The 24,838-nt window shown below is 43.9% G+C and overlaps 1 protein-coding gene across 2 annotated transcripts in view; it reads right to left on the reverse strand.

Moving 5' to 3' along the window:
• Positions 1-235: 235 nt before the first annotated feature.
• Positions 236-24,838, reverse strand: part of LOC135095594 (serine/threonine-protein phosphatase 6 regulatory ankyrin repeat subunit A-like) — a 126,448-nt gene continuing 101,845 nt past the window's right edge. For both annotated transcript variants that reach the window (XM_063996509.1, XM_063996510.1), the window contains exons 10-12: positions 6,235-6,504; positions 5,229-5,636; positions 236-2,335 (exon numbers count right to left, since the gene is read on the reverse strand). In XM_063996509.1, the coding sequence (XP_063852579.1) occupies positions 341-2,335; positions 5,229-5,636; positions 6,235-6,504 (2,673 nt within the window). In that variant the 3' untranslated portion in view covers positions 236-340. The remainder of the gene's footprint in view (positions 2,336-5,228; positions 5,637-6,234; positions 6,505-24,838) is intronic.

The following is a 24,838-nucleotide window of genomic DNA, read 5'->3' on the forward strand; positions in this document are numbered from 1 at the left end:
TATATATATATATATATATATATATATATATATATATATATATATATATATATATATATATATATATATATATATATATATATATATATATATATATATATATATATATATATATATATATATATATATATATATATATATATATATATATATATATATATATATATATATATATATATATATATATATATATATATATATATATATATATATATATGTAAACTATTGAATCTGAAAATCGAGCACCAAACCAAGCTTGTGTGTGTGTGTTGGGGGGGGGTGGTTATGAGGCGTGGCACAAATCACAGCTAATGATTAAACGGTTCTGCATCTTCTGCATCTAATGCTTTCGTCGCCGCGGCCTGGTTGTCTTGGCTGAGGCCAAGCCAGAAGACAACTTTTCCAAACCCTCCTCCAGACACTGCACGATGACGGGCGCCCCGTCCCCAGGCTTCCGTCCCTCACAGTCTCCTCCAAAGTAGGCAGAGCTGTTTTGAGTTGTCAGTTGCTCTCGTGACTCTTCTGGGTTCGCACACATCAATCTGAACACCTTCCCCAACCATTTGGTGGGGTCCCCCTCCCGCCCCGGCACCAACTCTTTGGCATGGTTCCTCTCCTGTCCAGTCCCCAACTCCTTTGTATGGTCCCCCTCCTGTCCAGCTCCCAACTTCTTGGAATGGTCCCCCTTCTGTCCAGCCTCCAACTCCTTAGTGTGGTTCCCCTCCTGTCCAGTCCCCAACTCCTTGGCATGGTCCCCCTCCTGTCCAGCCCCCAACACCTTGGTGTGGTCCCCCTCCTGTCCTGCCCCCATCTCCTTAGAGTGGTTCCCCTCCTGTCCAGCGCCCAACTCCTTGGTGTGATCCTGCTTCCGTCCAGCCCCAAGCTCTACCTTCCTCCACCGCCTAAGCTCCAGCCACCGCAGGAGTGCATTCTTGAAGCAGAACCCGCCTGGCACCGCGATGTTCCACTCCCGTGTGGCAAACCACTTGAAGAAGCTCTTTTTGTGCCGAGGCATCCAGCGCTCGGCCTTGAGGCGGGAAAGAAGTACTTTTCCCATCAGCTGTACCTGGCGCTCTGCGGGTGTCAATGTCCCCAGCACCTTAGCCTCTGTCAAGGCAAAGCTGCAGCGCCATGTTCCGTCCGCAGCATTACTGAGCTGCATGGTGGTGGTGTCCTCAGGAGTGAGGAAGGGTCTGGAAACTTGCTCCAGCCATGGCACTTCAAGCACTGGCACTAGGTCCACGCCGACCAGCAATAGTGGATACTCTTCCCCCTGCCAGGCCAGAGAGAGTCCCACGCCCACTTGCGTGCTGATCAGGCCCGGTGGCACCAGGCTCAGTCTTTCGTCCTGCAGGGTGTGGCCAGCGAGGCACCGGTGCACCTCCTTGTACAAATTGGCCATAAATCTATTACCTTCAAGGTGAGGATTGTCAGTCTTCACAGAAATCTGGAAGCTGCCCTTCAGCGGTGCTTCCTCCTTCCTTCTCTGACTAACATTTATTCCTACGTTATCCTCGTGAATCACGAGGTTTATATCAAATTCGTCAGGGGCATACAGCTTAGAGCCGTCCCGAGAACTGCCCGCCAGCCTCAGGTCGCCGTGGTAGGTGGGATCAGCGGCTGCCACCTTATTCATGATGGTGCTTACTTCCGCCATGACCGCCTCCTTCACCTTAAGGGCCTCGCCCTTTGATAGATCCACAGCCACCCGCTGAGCCTCCATCTGCAGCTCTTGCAGGCCTATGGATTTCACGAGAATTCTTATGACGTTTTCGGGGTCACGATGGTCGATTGGGTCTAATAGATTACGCTTATATTTGTAATACATATTGTGAAAGACTTTAAAATTTTCTTTCACCTGTGTGGCCGTGGTGCCCGCGCGGCAAGGAAGGTCCTGCGTTTCTTGGTGTGCCAAGAGTTCAAAAGTACTTTTGTGGCCAAACATGGCGGCCAGGTGGCGGGGCGTCTGGCCATAGGTGTCGCGCTGCTGTGTGTTGGCGCCGGCGCTCAGCAGTAGCGACACGCAGCTGTCCTGGCCGTGTGAGGCTGCCTGGTGTAGAGCGGTGGTGCCGCAGGTGTAGTCCAGCACTTCATCCACGGGGAAATGACCCTCTTGCAGTATAAGATGAGTCAGCTGCAGGAGACCTTTGCGCGAGGCCAGCAGCAGGGCAGCGCGGCCATCATGTGAGGAGACATTCTTACCCTCGCCCTTCTTGTGGCTCTCAAAAAGATCCTTCTGTATACACAGCGCTGTCCGTGCTGCGGTCTTCTCGTGATCTGCCTTCAAGCGAAGCTCCATATTCTCCAGTTTTTCACGCTCCTCCATAAAGAGCTTCTGTGTGCAAAGAGAAAGAGAGCGATGAATATATGAACAAGTAAATAACCATCTCTTGCTATGTATATATAGATACGTTACATAAATCAAGGATATACTAGCATTTGTCTGCCGAATCGGAGTTCTTTAGTAAACAATATTAAAAAAATACAAGTAGCTTAATTTGTCAATTAATAGAATCAATTAGTAAGTTATAGAATAAAACGCCATAATTCAGCTGCATAATATTCATAATATGAATAAGAAGTTTCTTATGCAAAGGTAGACTATTGAAAACGTTTAGTTCAAAACAGTTTGATAAAGGGATGCTCTAAACTGTGGCTATATAACATTCATATTGATGCTTCTAGTTTAGTGAACACTATCTAATAACATAACCATTTAATTTCCTGTATGGTTTCTGAGAGTTTTACAGATTACGAACAATGAAAGCGGTTTGTGTATAAATGAAAAATTAAACAATGTCTTTATTGAAGTAATATTAGCTGTGGACTAGAATTTTCCCAGGAAAACCATGCATCTGATTTTATTCTATTCATTTATTTATTTTTTATTTATTTATTTACTTTTTCTTTTTTTCAGTTTTTTTTTTTTTTTTTTTTAATGACGGCTATGTGCTGTGGCCCAGATGAGAACACAGCAAATCAGACAAGGATAACATATGGTACAGCATACACTAATAAGTGACTTTATTGTTAGATAATGTCTTATCTTGTACAATATTCCACACACTTCTGAAGCGTTATGACACGCGTCATCTATGGGGGGGGGTTTCCAATCTTAATTTTCATCAATATTATTCCTTTTTTTTTTTTTGTCTGGTTTACCTGTTTACTGTCTCACCTTCAATTTCTAAAGGTGGAAAATAATCCTAAAGTGATGTGTTTTGGAGATATTTAATTTTAATATGTTACATTTTATCCATTGGCAAGTGGCTTTTAATTTACTAATTGCATTTGAGTCAAGGCAAAGTTTATTTTTTCATTGGTAATTAACACAATTATGCCACTGGCATATACTGTGAATTGAAATTTTCTGCTCGCATTAATGATGTCATTGATATATATATATATATATATATATATATATATATATATATATATATATATATATATATATATATATATATATATATATATATATATATATATATATATATATATATATATATATATATATATATATATATATATATATATATATATATATATATATATATATATATATATATATATATATATATATATATATATATATATATATATATATATATATATATATATACATATATATATATAGATAGATAGATAGATAGATAGATAGATAGATAGATAGATAGATAGATAGATAGATATATATATATAGATAGATAGATAGATAGATAGATAGATAGATAGATAGATAAGTAGATAGACAGATATACACACATACACAAACACACTTTTGATCTCTAAATTTTCTGATTGGGGCAAAGCAGACTTAGTATTGTTCAGTGCCTCAAAAACTCAATTCCTCCATCTACGTAACTATATCGCCATAAGCAAGGACAGCATCATTAATGGATAGATAAATAGAAACTTACTAAATCCCCAGGGCGAGATGACATCTTCCCAGAGCATTAAAGAGTGCAAGGGTGAGCTTGGCGAGCCGTTGCTGCGGTCACTAGAGAAGGGAGAAGTACCTAAGGGCCAATTTCACGGTCGCTTGGTAACGTTCCCTACTGAAACACTTACCAGCCTGGTGACAGACATTGCCAACGCCTTGAGCTGATTTCACAGTTGCCGTTTTCGTGCTTTCGGTAATCCCCAATCTGGTGACTATCATAACAAAACGAAATGCGGTGATTCGGTGAAGCTGGTATGCCGGAGCAGCCTCATTAGCTAAAACGAGTCAATTTTTGACAAAAGAATTAACCATGCCAGCACTAAAAAAGGAGAAAGGAGAGGAAATACGTCACCGGCGCCTTCAATGTCACCATTATTATGGGGACATCTTGTGGCTTAAATTCCTCCCTTTGAATGTTTGTCTGACACTCACCAAACCCTTCAGTGCCAGCCAGTCACATAAAAAGTCATCTATTTTTCTGTCCCTCGTTGTTGTACACACACTTTCTTAAACTGAAATATTTCGTGTTTTATGGAAATTATCCTAGCCTCTTATTTATAAGACAGTTACTTTACTTCTGGATGAAATTGTGATTTTTTTTTAATCATGATCTACACAACGAAAAAATTAGCAGTGAACTTAATGAACTGAATATTAAGCTAAACCTAGCCTAACCAAATCCGGCCCTTTGATGGAAATGGTAATGTTATTTCAATATTTTCCAATATTTTTTCTTAGGCGACAAATTCCACATACTCTATGCGTGTGTCACGATTATTACAGGAGTGTGACCAAGCAGACGTAGCAGGCGGAATAAGAGTGACAGGTGCTGAAGTTTTCATCAGCTGGTGAAGCTGGTGAGTTCATGCCGTTATCCAAATTCTTAAATTCTGTCACATTACTACTATAGCCTACGAAGTGTTGGTGTACTGTTAAAGATATAAAATGATAACGTGGACGCTGTTTTGTATCGATAGATTTCCTTACTGGTGTATGTAGCAGTAGTAGTAGTAGTAGTAGTAGTAGTATATATATATATATATATATATATATATATATATATATATATATATATATATATATATATATATATATATATATATATATACTACATATGTGTCCGGCACGTATATATATATATATATATATATATATAGAGAGAGAGAGAGAGAGAGAGAGAGAGAGAGAGAGAGAGAGAGAGAGAGAGAGAGAGAGAGAGAGAGAGAGAGAGAGAGAGAGAGAGAGAGAGAGAGAGAGAGAGAGAGAGTACACAGACAAACAGCCTCACCTGCTCCAGCCTCTGTTGCTTCTCATCAGGCAACATGTGCACTGGAAGGCGACCATGTGTGTCCGGCACGTACGGGCAGCCCCCAAGGTCCCTGATCAGCAGATCGGCCATGCCTTTGTGGCCAGCTTCCAGGGCAGCGTGGAGGGCAGTGCCACCAGAGGCTCCATTAAAGACTGTCCATCCTCCTGCCCTATGCAGGAAGGCGGCAGTCACAGGGCAGTTGGCAGCCGCGGCCTTTGCCAGGAGGTCGCTCAGTGCTGGCCGGTCAGTTTCCTTTCCCCATCGCCAGGCTGCCTGCCAGGGAGTATTTCCCTCGATGGTTTTCACCAGACTGTCGATGCCCTCGACAAGGGCGCTACTGATCTTTTCCAGGCGACGCTGCTCTGCACGCAGCCGGCAGCAGTAGGCCTGTGAGGAAAGGGTGGTCACGACATCAGCTACACACCGTGTGCAGGGAAAGAGAGAGAGAGAGAGAAGCAGCTATGCAAAAGTATAATTAAGTGTCACAAATCTAAAAATGCATGTACGAATAGAACCTAACCTAATCCGAAAAAAATAAATAAATAAATAAAAATACAGAAAAGAAATATTCCCACATTATTCCAAATATTAGGTTTGACAAGCATTATTACAATTACTTTTAGATTATAATGATGAATTAATATGGATTCAACTATTATGAAATTTACTTCACTGCTTGTTCTAAACATTATACTGGTGTCCTTTTATGAAATGACAAGATTCTGTCGCATGATCTCTAATGTTGGACAGCTGTGGTGTGCTAAAGGTCTGTCATGCGCAGCACTAAAACCTGAAACTGAGGGTATTGAAACACAAAGGTTCATCCTCTAGAACTAACCGACCTATAACTCATCCAAGTTTTTCAAACACTTTCCACGCTGCAAGGGAGTCACCACTGAGACTTGGGTCCACTACCGGGTACCTGTGCACGTCCTCATCTTTACAGTGAAGTAGCTCTGTGAGACAGGGGAGGGAAGGTACTCACGGTGGTGAGGAAGGCCAGCACCCTGTGGGTCACATCGGGGCTCTGCCAAGCCTCCTGGAGCAGGTTGGCAGGCAGCGGTGCACCGCTGGCTAGCAGCAGGCTGATGGTGTGTGTACGGTCGGTGGTGACAGCCAGTCTCAGGACAGAATGGCTACCCAGGAGCTCTATGGGAGCGCCCTTACACAGGAGGGTGGACACTGCCTGCACGTCGTCCCGGCGACTGACTGTTAAGAGCAGCTCCTCGTGCAGGTGCTCGGGAGGCGTGCCGCTCTGCCGGAGAGAGAAGGGAAACCATGGTGCTGATGGCATGGTAATGAAAGATGTATAATATAATATAATGTAATGATATGATAGTGTTGTCACGGTTTTCAGAAAGTTTCGCTCGGTGGCGAAATAAGTGTTCACTAGGGGCTGTGGCGTTATGTCAATGTGCATTGTTATAGCCTCTGTGTGTATGTGCGTGCGTGCGCGTGTGTGTGTGTGTGTGTGTGTGTGTGTGTGTGTGTGTGTGTGTGTGTGTGTGTGTGTGTGTGTGTGTGTGTGTGTGTCCGTTTTTTTTTTTTTTTCATGTAGCAGAGACACCGGTCAAGGGCAACAAAAATCCAATAAAAAAAAGCCCACTGAGATGCCGGTCCCTAAATAGGATCCGAAGCGGTAGTCAAAAACTAAAGGATAAGTGTCATGAAACCTCCCTTTTGAAGGAATTCAAGTCATAGGAAGGTGGAAATACAGAAGCAGGCAGGGAGTTCCAGAGTTTACCAGGGAAAGGGAAGAATGATAGAAATTACTGGTTAACTCTTGCATTAGAGAGGTGGACAGAATAGGGGAGAGAGAAAGAAGCAAACATTGTGCAGAGAGGCTGCAGAAGGAGGAAAGGCATGTAGTTAGCAAGATCAGAAGAGCAGTTAGCATGAAAGCAGTGGTAGAAGACAGCTAGAGATGTAACATTGCAGCGATGAGAAAGAGGCTGAAGACAAATAGTTAGAGGAGAGGAGCTGATGAGACGAAAAGCTTTTGATTCCACCTTGTCTCAAAGAGCAGTATGAGTGGAACTCTCCCAGACCATGTGAAGCATACTCCATACATGGACAGATAAGGCTCTTGTAACAGAGTTATCATCTGGGTGGGGGATGGGGAAAAAAAAAATGGTAGAGAGGTCTCAGAACACTTAACTTCATAGTAGCTGTTTTAGCTAGAGATGAGATGTGAAGTTTCCAGTTCAGATTATAAGAAAAGGAAAGACCGAGGATGTTCAGTGTAGAAGAGGGGGACAGTTTAGTGTTATAGAAGAAGAGAGGATAGTTGTTTGGGAGGTTGAGTTGATAGATGGAGGAATTTAGTTTTTGAGATTGAAAATACCAAGTTTCCTGTGCCCCAATCAGAAATTTTAGAGATATCAGAAATCTAGCGTTCTGTGGCTTCCCTACGTGAAATGTTTACTTCCCGAAGGGTTGGATGTCTATGAAAAGACGTGAAAAAGTCCTGGGTGGTATCGCCAGCATAGGAGTGGATAGGACAAGAAGTTTAATTTAGAAGATCATTGATGAATAATAGGAAGAGAGTGGGTGACAGGGCAGAACCCTTAGGAACACCACTGTTAATAGATTTAGGAGAACAGTGACCGGCTACCACAGCAGCAACAGAACGTTCAGAAAGGAAACTTGAGATAAAGTTACAGAGAGAAGGATAGAATCCGTAGGAGGGTAGTTTGGAAATCAAAGCTTTGTCCCAGACTCTATCAAAAGCTTTTGATATGTCTAAGGCAACACCAAAAGTTTCACCAAAATTTCTAAAAGAGAATGACCAAGACTCAGTAAGGAAAGCCAGAAGATCACCAGTAAAGCGGCCTTGACGGAACCCATACTGGCGATCAGATAGAAGGTTGTGAAGTGATAGATGTTTAAAAGTCTTCCTATTGAGGATAAATTCAAAAACTTTAGATAGATAGGAAATTAAAGCAATGGGACGGTAGTTTGAGGGATTAGAACGGTCACTGTTTTTAGGAACAGGCTAAATGTAGGCAAACTTCCATTAAGAAGGAAAGGTAGATGTTGACAGACAGAGTTGCACCTTGACTAGGCAAGGTGCAAGCATAGAGGCGCAGTTTCGGATAACAATAGGAGGGACCCCATCAGGTCCACAAGCCTTTGGAGGGTTTAGGCCAACGATGGCATGGATAAAATCATCGCAAATAATTTTAATAAGTAGCATGAAGTAGTCAGATGGTGAAGGAGAGGGAGGAAACAAGCAAGCAAAGGTTTGAGTAAAGAGTCCAGCTTTAGAGATAGATGTGATAGCAATGGTGCCATCTGATTGAAATAAAGGAAGGAAAGAAAAAGCAAAGTTATTGGAGATGTTTTTTGGCTAGGTGCCAGAAGTCATGAGAGGAGTTAGATCTTGAAAGAGTTTGACATTCTCTATTAATGAATTATTTTTTTGGCTAGTTGAAAAACATACTCGGCATGGTCCCAGGCAGAAATTTAAAGCGCATGAGATTCTGGTGATGGAAGGCTTTTGTGGGCTTTTGTGGGCCACCTTTCTATCCTGTATAGCATGAGAACAGGCTGTTTAGAAGGTTTAAGTCGAGAAAAAAAAAAGTGAGGAATGTACGCCTCTATGCAAGATATTGTCACCTCTGTTATGCACTTGGCACAGAGAGACAGGTCTCTGACACAGAAGCAGTAGTCATTTCAAGGAAAAACAGCATAATACCTCCTCAGGTCTCTCCTTCTAGCAGAGGCAAAACGCCTGAGGCACTTCCGCTTAGAGGGATCCTGAGGAGGGATTGGAGCGATAAGACAAGATACATATATGAGATTGTAATCAGACGAGCCCAACACAGAAAAGAGCATAACACCATAAGCAAAAGGATTAGGGGTTAGGACAAGCTAAAGAGTGTTGGACGTATCTCTAAGATGGTCAGGAATACATGTGTGTGTATGTGTGTGTGTGTGTGTGTGTGTCATTCGCCTATGGTCGTCTGCTGGTCACCCAGCCAGTCGTTCCTACGGAAAGAGCTCAGAGCTCATACTGGCTTATCTTTCAGCAGGACTGAGACCAATCACACACCACACACACACATCGTTTATTAAAGTTTTGAGGTCTCCCAACCAAGGTTGGCAAGCCTGTATTACCTAAAACATCAGTGTCATAAGCCTGAGTGTCGAAAAATGTAAACAAACCGCGTGGAGAGATGTCAACACAGCACAAGAAAGAGAGATCTGCGTCCTTGACCCACAAACAAAAGCGAACGCTCGTGAATGTGGTCATTAGTCACAGAGTAATGCTGGTAATAGTGGCAACTACGCCCTCATCGGTAAGTAAACGGAGAGAAAAGTTGCTGGGTGTAATCCTACCAAGGAGTCTAGAGAACCAGGAGGGGTTAGCCCCATGGAGCAGGAGGGAGAAAATTTTAGAGGCCTGCACCGCCGCAAGATGACAGCGCCATATATTAATGTATATTGACTGATGATGTATATTGTTACCAGCCCTTTACAGCTCGTATACAGAGAATGAGAAGAATGAATGCAGGTGTAAGTGTGGGGAATGATATGATATGTGTGCTTTATTATGCAAATGATGTAGTTAGTGGTTGTGAGTGAATCGGCAGATGAGCTCCAAAGTTTGCGGGATGTTGTACATGGATATGAAAGAGACTTTGGAGTTAGGTTTACCAGTGAGAAGAGTAAGGTAGTGATTGTTAATAGCTCAGAGGATGAAAGTAATGCAGTATGGAGAATTGGAGAGAATGGGTTCAAACAAGAACAAGGATGCAAGTACTTAGGGATGTGGATGAGTCCGAATGAGCTTAAAAAGGCAAGGAACGAAAAGATAAGCTTGGTGAACCAAGGGATAGGTCGATTGGGAAGCACAGCAGGGATGAGAACGATTAAGTATGATGTGCTGAGAGAAGTGTGGAAGAGTGTGACTGTGCTGAGTATAATGTATAATATGGATGTGATTGCATGGAATGAAAGTGAAATTGATAAGTTAGAAGTGGACCAGAATAGAGTAGCAAGGATGGTACTGAATGCACTGAGTAGAAGCTTTGAGAAGTGATATGAGACGGAAAGACTAACAAAGCGACAGCTTCCATCATACCAAGCTAGGCTACAATGTATGGATGTGAATGCAAGGAATTAAAGATGGTCTGAGTCCCACAGCAAAGTATGTCAGATGTGCGACATGGGGAGAGAATGAAACGGTGGAACATGTGGTGCTGGAGTGTGAGAGATAAGGGAAAGATAGGAGAGAGATGATGCAAATGATTCTTACTGAGTTGGGGCATAAGAGGAATAAAAGAGCGGAGAAAACAGGAAGGGAATGGACGGTGGTGCTGCTGGAACTGTGTAGAGACGCATGAGAGGATGATTAAGACTGTGAGAGTTTCTGGAGAAAATGTGGTGTACAAGATGTAGGTATAGTTAGTGTAGAGGATACTATTTATTTTTTCTGGTTGTCTTTTGTTTGTTTGTCTTCTACAAGAGTTGCCAATCCAGCTTTTAGCATCAAGATCAAGATCGTATTCCGTCCGTATTCCAAATATACCGTGTGAGTTCAACAAAAATGGTGGGGAGGTAGTGATAGATAGAATGACTGAATTATTCAACCGAGTGTGGGATGAAGAGAGAGTGCCAAGAAAGTGGAAAGAGAGCAGAGTGTGTCTGTTGCATAAAGGAGGAATTAAGAGTAAGAATGAGCTGAAGAACTACTGGCCAATTGCATTAGTGCATACAATAGGTAAAGTTTTCAGTGCAGTGTTGAATGAGAGACTGTGTAAATATATTGAGAGAGCTGGAGCGCTGGGTGAAGAACAGAATGGTTTTCGTGTGGATAGGAGAGCTGAGGACAATATGTTTGTGGTGAATGAAATGATTGAGAAGAAAAAGAAGGATGGGGGTAAATTGTACTTAGGTTTTCTGGATATAGAGAAAGCTTATGATAGAGTGAACAGAGAAATGCTAGGTATGAAAAGTGCTATGATGGAAGCCTGGGCGGTGATCTTCTCTTCTGAGCGAGGGCACAGTGTATGGATGTGAATGCAAGGAGTTACAGGTGGTCTGAGTCCCGCAGCAAAGTGTGCCAGATGTGTGACACGAGAGAGGATGAGACGGTGGAACATGTGGTGCTGTAGTGTGTGAAGTATGCCAGAGACAGGAATGAGATGATGCAAATAATACTGACTGAGTTAGGGCATGATAGGAATGAAAGAGTGGAGAAGACAGGAAAGGAATGGATGGTGTTGTTGCTGGGACTGTGTAGAAAGGCGAATGAAAGGATGATTGAGGCGGTGAAAGAGTTTCTGGAGAGAATGTGGCGTGCCAGGTGTATGAACAATTAGGATAGAGGATGTTCTTCGTTTCTCTTCTTTTTTTTTTTTTTTTCCTCCTTCAACAGGAGTTGCCAATCCAAAGGCCTGGCTCAGGAGTAATCCTATGGCACCTGTACCATCAAGATCAAGATCAAGATTTCTGGACGAGGTATGAGCATGGCTGTGCAAAGGCAAAGCATGAAAAGATAAGTATGGTAAACCAATGGGTAGATCGATTGGGAAGCGCGGCAAGGATGAGAGCAAGTAAGTATGATGTGTTGAGAGAAGTGTGGAAGAGTGTGGCTGTGTCATGTATAATGTATGGTATGGATGTGATTGCATGGAATGAAAGTGAAATTGATAAGTTAGAAGTGGGCCAGAATAGAGCAGCAAGGATGGCACTGAGTGCACCGAGGTGCACAGCAGTTGAAGCCTTGAGAGGTGACATGGGATGGAGCACCTTTAGAGAAAGACTCACAAAAGCCACACTTAGGTACAAGATTAGGCTTGAGAGAATGGATGATGCAAGAATAGCAAGGAAGGTGTACCTGTGGAATGAAAGTGGAAGCAAATGGAGGAAGAGATGCATGAGAATGACAGACAGGAATGGATTGCAAGTTGTGTGAGCGATAAGAATGGCAGGGAGGAATCAAAATGAACGTGAATGGATGGTAACAAGAGGAGGCAGAGTGGGAGCCGAATGGGATGTGAGAAAATGGAAGAATGAGATAGACAATAGACCCGAGATATGAAAGGTGGTATGATGGAAGCCTGGGCGGTGATCTTCTCTTCCGAGCGAGGGCACAATGTATGGATGTGAATGCAAGGAGTTACAGGTGGTCTGAGTCCCGTAGCAAAGTGTGCCAGATGTGTGACATGGGAGAGGATGAGACGGTGGAACATATGGTGCTGGAGTGTGTGAAAGTCTCTTTTTTTTTTCCCCCCTTCTACAGGAGTTGCCGATCCAAAGGCCTGGCTCAGGAGTAATCCTGTGCTACCTGTACCATCAAGATCAAGATCAAGAACAAGAGGAGGCAGAGTGGGAGCCGAATGGGATGTGAGAAAATGGAAGAATGAGATAGACAAAGAAGTGAAATGTGTGGGATTGAATGAATGGAAGAATGAGATGGAAAGAAAGAAGACCCTGGAATGGTACAAGGAGAAAGAGGCCCCGAGGTATGAAAGGTGGTATGATGGAAGCCTCGGCGGTAATCTTCTCTTCCGAGCAAGGGCACAATGTATGGATGTGAATGCAAGGAATTACAGGTGGTCTGAGTCCCGCAGCAAAGTGTGCCAGATGTGTGACATGGGAGAGGATGAGACGGTGGAACATGTGGTGCTGGAGTGTGTGAAGTATGCCAGAGACAGGAATGAGATGATGCAAGTGATACTGACTGAGTTAGGGCATGATAGGAATGAAAGAGTGGAGAAGACAGGAAAAGAGTGGATGGTGTTGTTTCTGGGACTGTGTAGAGAGGCGAATGAAAGGATGATTGAGGCGGTGAAAGAGTTTCTGGAGAGAATGTGGCGTGCCAGATGTAGGAACAATTAGGATAGAGGATGCTGTTCGTTTCTCTTTTTTTTTTTCCCCCCTTCTACAGGAGTTGCCGATCCAAAGGCCTGGCTCAGGAGTGATCCTGTGCCACCCGTACCATCAAGATCAAGACGAGGAGGACCTACTGATGTCAGCGAACATGCAAGAGAAAAGACTAACCAGGCAAGTAAATGTGTGAAGATTGGCTGTATGAATGTGAGAGGATGGGGTGTGGGCAAGTTTGAGGATGTATGCAAGGAGCTCAGGGAGTGGAGGTTCGTCTTAATCGGGCTCATTGAGACTCACCTGAGAGATGATGTACGAATGGAGGGATGCGAGTATGTTATGATTGGAAAGGGGCGTAAGACACAGGAAACACTGAGAGGAGGCGTAGCCCTACTCTACAAGAAAGAAAGAGGACTGAAAGTAGAGGAGATTGATGTGGGGGAGTGTACTAGTAGTGAGGATGTGCTTGCAGTCAGAGTGGAATGCATGGATGGTCGTGGCAGACCAGAGAAGGTGGTATTGGTAGTAGCGTACATGACTGTCATGGGTGAAAGAGCAGAGTGGGAAAATAGGAGGAAGTATGACATACTTAAGAAAGTTGTGAGAGAGCATGGAGAGGAGAGAGTGCTAGTTATGGGTGACATGAATGCACATGTGGGAATACTGGGGGAACAGGTGAACAGGAATGGTGAAATGCTTGGGGAGTTTGATGATGAACTGGAGCTGGAAAATCTGAATGTTACTTTGACTGAGGGGCGTGTGACTTGGAGTGCAAGAGAGTAGGAATCGGCAATTGACTATGTGTTGGTGAATGGAAGAATGCGTGAAATTGTGTCGAATATGTGGATAGACGAGGATGGTTTGATTGATATTGTGCCTGATCACAACATGTTGGTTGTGGAGTGCTTGATGCAGGGTGGGAATGAAGTGAAAGTGGCAAGTAAGAAAAAGAAGTGGAGACTGAGATATGTAGGGTGGGAGAACTTTCAGGTTGATCTGAGTGAGAGAAGCTGAGATGATGAAAGTATGCATGACGTGGAACATCTGAATGAGAAACTGGTTGAGGACGTGAGGGGTGCTGCTGAGAACCAGATAGGGTTTGTGAGAGTAGGTAGAGGAAAAAATGTATGTAAACCATGGTGGAATGATGAAATCAGAGCGGCTAGGAAGGAGCGAAAGACAATGAGTAGACAGTGTAGATGGCTGAGGAAAAAGAGGCATGAAAGCAATGAGGCGGAGAATGAATATCAGAATGCTTGGGCAGCGTATGTGGAACAGCAGCGGTTGACAAGACAAATGATAATGAATGTTAAAGTGAAGAGTGAAAGGAGTGTGTTTCAATCTTTAAGGGAGAAAGGTATGAAAGGTGGCTGTGAATGGTACACGTTCATGAGAGGTGAGAATATGTCAGGCAGTGTTGGTGTGGAGAGTCTGAAAGTGGATGGTGTAGTTATAACAGAGAAGGAGGGAATCAGGGAGGCAATCAAATGGTTCTAGGAAGAAGTAGGTCGGGTAGTGAGATGTTTAGTGTGAGAGAAGGATGTGTAACACTGGAAAGGAAGAATGCAGATGAACTGGATGAAAGAATCAGTAGGGAGGAAGTGGATAGGTGTGTAAGAAGGCAGAAGAATGGCAAGAAGCAGGTCCAGATGATATACCGTATGAGTTCTACAAGAATGGTGGGGAGGTAGTGATAGATAGAATGACTGAATTATTCAACCGAGTGGGGGATGATGAGAGAGTGCCAAGAAAGTGGAATGAAAGCCGAGTGTATCTGTTGCATAAGGGAGAATCTAAGAGTAAGAATGAGCTGAAGAACTACAGGCCAATTGCATTAGTGAATTAGCGAGATTGCAAGCTGTGTGGGCGATAAGAATGGCTGGGAGGAATCAAAATGAGCGTGAATGGGTGGTAACAAGAGGAGGCAGAGTGGGAGCCGAATGGGATGTGAGAAAATGGAAGAATGAGATAGACAAAGAAGTGAAATATGTGGGACTGAATGAATGGAAGAATGAGATGGAAAGAAAGAAGACCCTGGAATGGTACAAGGAGAAAGAGGCCCCGAGGTATGAAAGGTGGTATGGTGGAAGCCTGGGCGGTGATCTTCTCTTCCGAGCAAGGGTACAGTGTATGGATGTGAATGCAAGGAGTTACAGGAAGTCTGAGTCCCGCAGCAAAGTGTGCCAGATGTGTGACATGGGAGAGGATGAGACAGTGGAACATGTGGTGCTGGAGTGTGTGAAGTATGCCAGAGACAGGAATGAGATGATGCAAGTGATACTGACTGAGTTAGGGCATGATAGGAATGAAAGAGTGGAGAAGATAGGAAAAGAATGGATGGTGTTGTTGCGGGGACTGTGTAGAGAGGCGAATGAAAGGATGATTGAGGCGGTGAAAGAGTTTCTGGAGAGAATGTGGCATGCCAGATGTAGGAGCAATTAGGATAGAGGTTGCTGTTCGTTTCTCTCTTATTTCCCCCTTCTACAGGAGTTGCCGATCCAAAGGCCTGGCTCAGGAGTGATCCTGAGCCACCTGTACCATCAAGATCAGGTCACCAACCCTGTATACAGAGGAGCTAGCAGCCAGGATGAGAAGAATGAATGTAGGGGGAAGTGTGGGGAATGATAAAGTATGTGTGCTTCTTTATGCAAATGACGTAGTTGTTATGAGTGAATCGGCAGATAAGCTTCAAAGTTTGTTGGATGTTGTGGATGGCTATGGAAAAGACTTTGGAGTAAGGTTTAGCAGTGAGAAAAGCAAGGTAATGATTGTGAATAGGTCAGAGGATGAAAGTAATGTGGTATGGAGACTTGGAGAGAATGAGTTGAAACAGGTGCAAGAATACAAGGACTTAGGGATGTGGATGAGTCCTAGTGGAAGTGAAAAGGCAAAGAATGAAAAGAGAAGTATGGTAAACCAGTGGGTAGGTCGACTGGGAAGCATGGCAAGGATGAGAGCAAGTTAGTATGATGTGTTGAGAGAAGTGAGGAAGGGTGTGGCTGTGCCAAGTATAATGTATGGTATGACTGTGATTGCATGGAATGAAAGTGAAATTGAGAAGTTAGAAGTGGGCCAGAATAGAGTAGCAAGGATGGCACTGAGTGCACCGAGGTTCACAGCAGTCGAAGCCTTGAGAAGTGACATGGGATGGAACACCTTTAGGGAAAGACTCACAAAAGCCACACTTAGGTACAAGATTAGGCTTGAGAGAATGGATGATGCAAGAATAGCAAGGAAGGTGTACCTGTGGAATGAAAGTGGAAGCAAATGGAGGAAGAGATGCATGAGAATGACAGTCAGGAATGGATTGCAAGTTGTGTGGGCGATAAGAATGGCTGGGAGGAATCAAAATGAGCGTGAATGGGTGGTAACAAGAGGGGGCAGAGTGGGAGCCGAATGGGATGTGAGAAAATGGAAGAATGAGATAGACAAAGAAGTGAAATGTGTGGGACTGAATGAATGGAAGAATGAGATGGAAAGAAAGAAGACCCTGGAATGGTACAAGGAGAAAGAGGCCCCGAGGTATGAAAGGTGGTATGATGGAAGCCTCGGCGGTAATCTTCTCTTCCGAGCAAGGGCACAGTATATGGATGTGAATGCAAGGAATTACAGGTGGTCTGAGTCCCGCAGCAAAGTGTGCCAGATGTGTGACATGGGAGAGGATGAGACGGTGGAACATGTGGTGCTGGAGTGTGTGAAGTATGCCAGAGACAGGAATGAGATGATGCAAGTGATACTGACTGAGTTAGGGCATGATAGGAATGAAAGAGTGGAGAAGACAGGAAAGGAATGGATGGTGTTGTTGCTGGGACTGTGTAGAGGCGAATGAAAGGATGATTGAGGCGGTGAAATAGTTTGTTGAGAGAATATAGCGTTCCAGATGTAGGAACAATTAGGATAGAGGATGCTGTTCGTTTTTCTTTTTTTTTTTCCCCTTTTACAGGAGTTGCCGATCCAATGGTCTGGCTCAGGAGTGATCTGTGCCACCTGTACTAACAAGATCAATATCAAGATGTCGGGGACTGATGCCAGCCTGTTATCTGGCTTTAGAAGAATTTTGAGCTTCCTGTAAGATCATAATCAAGATCAAGATCCCTAGATGTAAACAAAAAATGTAAAAAGAAACTAAGTCTCTTCCTGTCTTTTGTGGTCTGGGAGATCAGATTTGGCGGTGTGTGCAAGTGGCCTTGCCTTGCTCTCTGAGTTTTGTAGTTTATTTTCTCTTGCCTGTGTGCTGAAATACCCTGAAAAAAAAGGTGATGAGTGCGTGTGGTTCATGCAAGGAGAGTGGCGAATAGGCAAAGGGCTGTGGCCTGCGAGAGATGCATGGCCTGGTTCCATGTAGCCTGTGTTGGCATGAGGGAGGCCAACAAGAAGGCGCTGGGGTTTGAGTGCAAAGATAGTTAACATAGTGCAGAGTATGTATGTGGATGCACATACATACTCTGCACTATCTCACTAAGTGAGAAGAGTTATGCAAGGTAGTATTTTGTCACCAACCCTTATCAGCTTGTATACAGAGGAGCTAGTAACCAGAATAAGAAGAATGAATACGAGTATGGGAGTGAGTGAGGGGAATGATAAGATATTTATGTTTTTTTATGCAGATAATGTAGTGGTTATGAGTGAATCAGCAGATGAGTTTCAAAGTTTGGTGTTATAGATGGGTATGGAAGAGACTTTGGTGTGAGATTTAGCAGTGAGAAAAGCAAGGTCATAATTGTAAACAGGTCAGAGGATGAGAGAAATTCAGTGTGGAGACTGGGAGGAAATGTGTTGCGACAGACAGATGAGTACAAGTACCTGGGAATGTGGATGAGTCTGAATGGCTGTGTGAAGGCAAAGAATGAAAAGATAAGCATGGTGAACCAGTGGGTGGGTCATCTAGGAAGTGCACCAAGGATGAGTGTGAGTAAATATGACGTGCTGCGAGAAGTTAAGAACAGTGTGGCTGTTCCAAGCATTATGTATGGTATGGATGTAATTGTGTGGAATGAGAATGAATTAAAAAAGTTAGAAGTAGGACAGAATAGAGTAGCAAGGATGGCACTTAATGCACCAAAGTATGCAGCGATAGAGGCCTTGAGAGGGGACATGGGTTGGAGTACTTTTATAAAGACATGCAAAAGCAGCATTGAGGTACAAAGCTAGATTTAGAATGGAAGATGCAAGACTAGTGAAAAAAGGTGTTTCTATGGAATGTTAGGAGCAGCAGGTGGGGGAAGAAGTGTGTTAAGATGCTAATAAAGAGTGGTTTGGAAAGTAGTTGGGCTTTTCAACGATTTGAGGAGAGGCATGTTGAGAATGACTGGAATATGATTGCCAGAAATGGGGAGGGTTTAGAATGGGATGTTAGAAAGTGGAAAAATGAGAGAGTGGTGAAGCGTGTTGGATTAAGTGAATGGAAAAATAAGATGGATCATAAAAGTACTTTGGAGTGATATACAGAGGAAAAGGCCCCTATGTATGAAAAGTGGTATGATGGAAGCCTGGGCGGTGATCTCTTCTGAGCGAGGGCGCAGTGCATGGATATGAATGCAAAGAGTTACAGATGGGGTGAGTCCCACAGCAAAGTGTGCCAGATGTGTGACATGGGAGAGGATGAGACGGTGGAGCATGTGGTGCTGGAGTGTGTAAAGTATGCCAGAGACAGGAATGAGATGATGCAAGTGATACTGACTGAGTTAGGGCATGATAGGAATGAAAGAGTGGAGAAGACAGGAAGGGAGTGGATGATGGTGTTGCTGGGACTGTGTAGAGTTGTGAATGAAAGGATGATTGAGGCAGTGAAAGAGTTTCTTGAGAGAATGTGGCAAGCCAGATGTAGGAAGAATTAGTGTAGAAGATGCTGTTCGTTTCTCTCTCTCTCTCTCTCTCTCTCTCTCTCTCTCTCTCTCTCTCTCTCTCTCTCTCTCTCTCTCTCTCTCTCTCTCTCTCTCTCTCTCTCTCTCTCTCTCTCTCTCTCTCTCTCTCTCTCTCTCTCTCTCTCTCTCTCTCTCTCTCTCTTTTTTTTTTTACAAGAGTTGCTGATCCAAAGGTCTGGCTTAGGAGTGATCCCAAGATACCTGTACCATCAAGATCAAGATCATGTGTGTGTGTGTGTGTGTGTGTGTGTGTGTGTGTGTATAGTTGAGTACTAGGCAGAATCTCTTAAACATTTGTAAACTTATTGGAGGGTGTGGATTAGGTAAAAAAAATGTTTAACATTGATTGCGAGAAATGCAAAAGGGAGGTAACATGTCACTGCTAAGGAGTAGCATTTGAAAGTTGCTGTGATTGGTATCATGTGGAGTGTGTGAGGCTAAAGGGGGCAGGAGATAGGGTCCTCAAGAACAAGAACCTCTTCCTCCTGTGCAGTGGGTGTCTCTTGAGGGTGAAGGAGGAATGGAAGGCACTCACTGTGAGAAGTGAGGTGGAGGACTCCAAAACGGAGGAGTCCGGGGAGGATACCCCTAGGAGTGATGCCAGGTCTGTCAGAGGGGAAGAGGAAGGCCAAGGCAGGGAGATGGAGGATTCTAGGCTCCCTGCTGAAGTAAAGGACCAGCCAAAAGAACCCCAGGATCACACTTACTGTAAGAAGACTGGGAGGAAGAAGCAGAAAGGACCAGATAAAGGAGAGCAGGACTGTGAGGAAAGGCATGTGGCCACTAGGCAGGCTGTGGGATGTGCCAGTAGGGTGCAAGAGGAGAGCAGCAGTGGTAAGGTTAAGAAGACAGACCAGAATAGGAAGGATCATTACAACAGAAGGATGGAGAAGAACAGCAACTGGATGGACCAGAGGGACAATGCCAGGCCAAGGACATGGATGTGGGTGGGAGTAGGAGACCATTCCTGGAAAAAGATACAGGAGGGTAGAAGGCCAAAGCTGAGGACACAGGAGAAGGCAGGAGGGAGAGTGTTGATATTTTGAAATAGTCTCGAGGGGAATAAGTAAAGAGATCTACTTGTTGTCAAAAGGTGGATATAAGGTGATGGGCAAGAGTTGACCAGGGGCCAACATCAGGGTCATCCATGAGGTAGTGAAAGAACACTACAGGGAAATGGGACCTGAGGACCTGGTGGTGATAGAGGGAGGAGGGAATAGCTTGGAGGAGATAGGTGGAAAGGAGACACGGCGGTGAATGGAAGAGATAGTTCACATGGTAAGGGAGAAGATAGACAAGAGGCCTTTATGATGTGCATCCCCATGAGGTGGGATAAGGAAGGTCAAAAATTTGGCCAGGAGAGGAGATGGGTGAACAGGAGATGCATAGGGAAGCTAGAAGAATGGGAATGTGATGGGCTGCAGTTGTGGACGGCATCCACATATCTAACATAGGGAAGGTATGGGTAGCCTGGAATGTGATAGAGTGATCCCAGCACTGGGAGGACACCAGACAGGAATAGGAGAAGGTAAGGAAAGGAGAGATGCTGCTTGCATTCCTGAACACAAACAGATGGAGTGAGGGAAAATGGAGGGTACAAGGGCCTTATCTGTCCATGTATGGAGTATGCTTCACATGTCTGGGGGGTTCCACTCATACCGCTCTTCTAGACAGGGTGGAATCAGAAGCTTTTCGTCTCACCAACTCCTCTCCTCTAACTGACTGTCTTCAGCCTCTCTCTCATCGCCACAATGTTGCATCTCTAGCTGTCTTCTACCGCTATTTTCATGCTAACTGCTCTTCTGATCTTGCTAACTGCAACTATGGCCTCACTGTACAAGACTCTTCTTTCTCGCACCCCTATTCTGTCCACCTCTCTAATGCAAGAGTTAACCAGTATTCTCAATCACTCATCCCTTTCTCTGGTAAACTCTGGAACTCCCTCCCTGCTTCTGTATTCCCATCTTCCTATGACTGGAATTCCTTCAAGAGGGAGATTTCAAGGTACTTATCCTTTAATGTTTGACTACTGCTTTGGACCCTTTTATGTAGCTGACATGTAACTGGCTTTTTTTATTCATTGGATTTTTGTTGCCCTTAGTCAGTGTCCCTCCTACATAAAAAAAAAAAAGAAGGGAGAGACTATGACGTGATAGGAGCAGGTGATACAGGGTGGCATAACAGTATCGAGTGGAGTGAAGGAGGCTGGTTAGTCTTAGGCAGAGGCAGGCAAGCAGGAGAGAAGAAAGGAAGAGGATTGGGGGTGATTATGAGGGAAAAGAAAGGTAGGAGTGTGGAGGAAATCAAGATAACAAGGGAAATGGAAGGTAGACTAGGTCACAACAAGGGTGACACCTTAACAGTGAAGACCACAGAGCATGGGACTCAGTGGTGGGTGACAGTAATGTATATGGGCGTGGAGAGCCGGAGGAATGATGAGGATAACAGGAAGCTTTATGAGGCAGTGACTAGCTTGAAAGAGAGGGTAGGACAAAATAAATGGGTTGTAATGGGTGATCTGAATAGACACATAAGGTTGATGGAGGAGATGGTGAACTGAAATGGGCAGCTGACATGGAAATGAGGATGAAGAAATGGGAGTTAGAAAACCCTGTAACATGGAGAGATAGGAGAAGTGAGTCAGCAATAGACTGTGTCATAGTAAATGAACAGATAAAACAACAGGGATGTAGGATATGGAAAATGAAGGAATAGATGTTTCAGATCACTTCTTAATAGGCATTACCGTTGGGAAGACCAGGAAGTGTACAGGAGTTAGGAAGGAAGTGTGGAAAGAGAAGTGGACCTTAAAGAATGCAGACTGGGTGAAGTACTGTAGAGAAATGGAAGAAATTATGCCAGGAGAGAGAGAGAGGAGGTAGGAAGGACACTAAGTAAATGGGAATGTGACATCAAACAAAACATAAGGTGCCAGGCAAAGAAGCCTGTGGGTGTAAAGAAGATTAAGGTAGAGAAAACCAGACTGAAAGGATGGTGGGATGAGGAGGTAGCTAATGCATTAGGAGACAGGAAAAAGAGAAAATAGTAAACAAAGAAACCTAGCTACACTGGCAAAGAGATCTGGAGGAAGCTATGAAGCAGAGTGGGCACAGGCTTGGGATAGGTATATAGATGTGGAGAAAGCAGCTCAGGCAATCACTAGAGGTAAGATTGAGAAGTGGGAGGGAGAGCAGGCAAGGCTCCTCAACAACATGCCACAGAAAGAAAGACAAAAAGGAAGCGTGGAGACAATCAAGGAGGAACTTGGTTAGGCCAGCAACACTCCGGGGGGTGAAGCTGAAGGTGGATGGCAGGGAGGCAAGCAGCGAGGAGGAAGTGGTGCCCATACTGGAGGAGTATTGGCACAGGATTGTTTGACAGGAGGAGAAGGAGGAAGAGGAAACAGGAAATATGTCTATTTACAATAATAAATCTAGGGGGATGGAAGATGTTGAGGTAGAAGAACAGGATACAGCTTTAGCAGTGAGAGCCATCAAGACGGAAAGCAGGAAGGACATATGGCATCATAGGTGAGTTCATAAAGTATGGTGGGGAAGCATTAGTACAGGCACTAACTGGGCTGTTCAGGAAAATATTAGAGATAGGAGAGGGGCCTCAAAATTGGAACAGGAGCAGAATTACACTCATACACAAGGGAGGAGAAAAACCAAGGGAGGATGTAGGTAATTACAGACATATAGCAGAGGTAAACATACTAGCTAAGGCATTTGGTTGGGTGATTTATAATGAATTGAAGACTTGGATAGAGGAGAAAAAGGTTCTTGGAGATGAGAAGAGTGGTGTTAGACCAGGTAGAGGTGGCTTAGAAAATGTGCTAGTTATGAAGGAAATTACTGAAAGAAATGTAAAGCTAAGGAAGGAGCTGTACTTGGTTTTCTTAGATACAGAAAAGGTCTATGATAAGATAGACAGGAGCAAACTGCTGACATTACTTGCACACAGAGGGCTGTACAGGAAGGTAGTGCAGGTAATTAGGAAGGTGTATGAGAATAATGAGGTGAAGTTCACATTAGGAGACATTAGTGCAGGTTGGATGAGAAACAATATTGAAGTACAGCAGAGGTGTGTGATGTCCCCAACCTTATTTAATATTTGCATAGAGGAGTTAATAACAAGGATCAGGGTGTCAGGGAAGGGTGTTAAAGTTGGGGATAGGAGATTAGGATGTCTAGCCTATGCCGATGACATAATGCTGATGACAGAGAGTAAGGATGACATGGAGGAGTTGTTGTGGGTAGCCAGCGTATATGGATGATAGAGGGGTGTTAAGTGTAATGACAGGAAATAATTATAATGTGACCTAATTTAATAGGTAGAGGGACAGTGGGTATTAGGGAACAGCATACTAGAAGTGGTGGAGAGGTACACTTACTTGGGGCTAGAGGTAAGCAAAGAATGAATAGGAGGTGAAAAACAGATGAAAATAAATTAAGGAAAAGCCAGGAAGATGACAGGAATGATAATTAGTGCATGGAGTAGGATAGTCAACAAGTATGAGGAAGGCAGAAGATTATGGAAGGGAATGGCAGTACCTTGCTGCTTGTGTGGGTTTGAAATTACCTACTACCAGGAGGGAGACTTAACAAGATTAGAGAAGACCCAGAATATAGTAGGTAGGTGGGGGTTAGGTGTTCCTTGCAGCACAGCAGTAGAAGCTGTCAGAATAATGTGATGAATGTGATGAATAATTAAAGGGAAGTTGAGCTTTTTGAAGAAGATAGGATAGGTGGGTGAAACAGGTAGTGAGGGAAAACTATTAGATCTTCATGGAGTAGGGAAATGGATAGGTGGAAAAGGAGGGAAAATCTTGATGAAGACTGGAGGAGGATAGGACACAGAGAGGTGAGGAAAAGTATAGAAAAAGGTGGTTTAGTTAGATGGCAGACAGGGATAGAAATAAATTTTACATTAAAGTGGTACAAGTGGAAGGAGAGACCTGAGGCACTCCACTGGCATGTAGGAGACTGGGGCAGGAAGTTGTTAGTGAAGGCAAGGACAGGGACACTGGAGGTAAAGGCTAGGAACAAGGTTGAGCTGGACCAGGGATGTAACATGTGTAGAGGGGTGAGGGAGACTGTGGAACATTTCCTGGTGGAGTGTGTCAGGTATGATAGGCTCTATAACTGCAATTATAGGAGAAGATGAGTGCAATAGGAGATTAAAGGAGGAGGACAGTGGAGTTCTCATGGTGCTGGGCCTACATCAAGGGGGGGGGGGAGAGAGAGAGAGAGAGAGAGAGAGAGAGAGAGAGAGAGAGAGAGAGAGAGAGAGAGAGAGAGAGAGAGAGAGAGAGAGAGAGAGAGAGAGAGAGAGAGAGAGAGAGAGAGAGAGAGAGAGAGAGAGAGAGAGAGAGAGAGAGAGAGAGAGAGAGAGAATAGTATGGGTGATGAAAGAGTTCCTAGTACAGGCATGGAAGAAACATAACATGTTACATGTGTAGTTTTGTTCTATGTGCTGTGCTCACTGCTCTCCTTCTACAGGTAGTGGATGGACCACAGCATAACACAGAAGGGAAGGAGGACCTATCAAGTGATAAAAAGCAGAAGAGATCACAAGAAGAAGAACAAGAATGTGTGTGTGTGTGTGTGTGTGTGTGTGTGTGTGTGTGTGTGTGTGTGTGTGTGTGTGTGTGTGTGTGTGTGTGTGTGTGTGTGTGTGTGTGTGTGTGTGTGTGTGTGTGTGGAGAGAGGGACAAGGATGGTCCCAAAAAGCTACATTTATTTCCTAAGGATGCCAAGAAGTGAGTATAGTATCAAATAAGAGATGAAGGGTACATAAACAGATGTTTACTCAATGCACTTCAAGGGTGAAGTTGTCATTTTATGAAGGCTATGAAATAGTGTATTTGTTGAATCAGACATAACCTAT

This window comes from Scylla paramamosain, chromosome 49 (assembly GCF_035594125.1).
Source record: "Scylla paramamosain isolate STU-SP2022 chromosome 49, ASM3559412v1, whole genome shotgun sequence".
Classification (NCBI taxonomy): domain Eukaryota; kingdom Metazoa; phylum Arthropoda; class Malacostraca; order Decapoda; family Portunidae; genus Scylla; species Scylla paramamosain.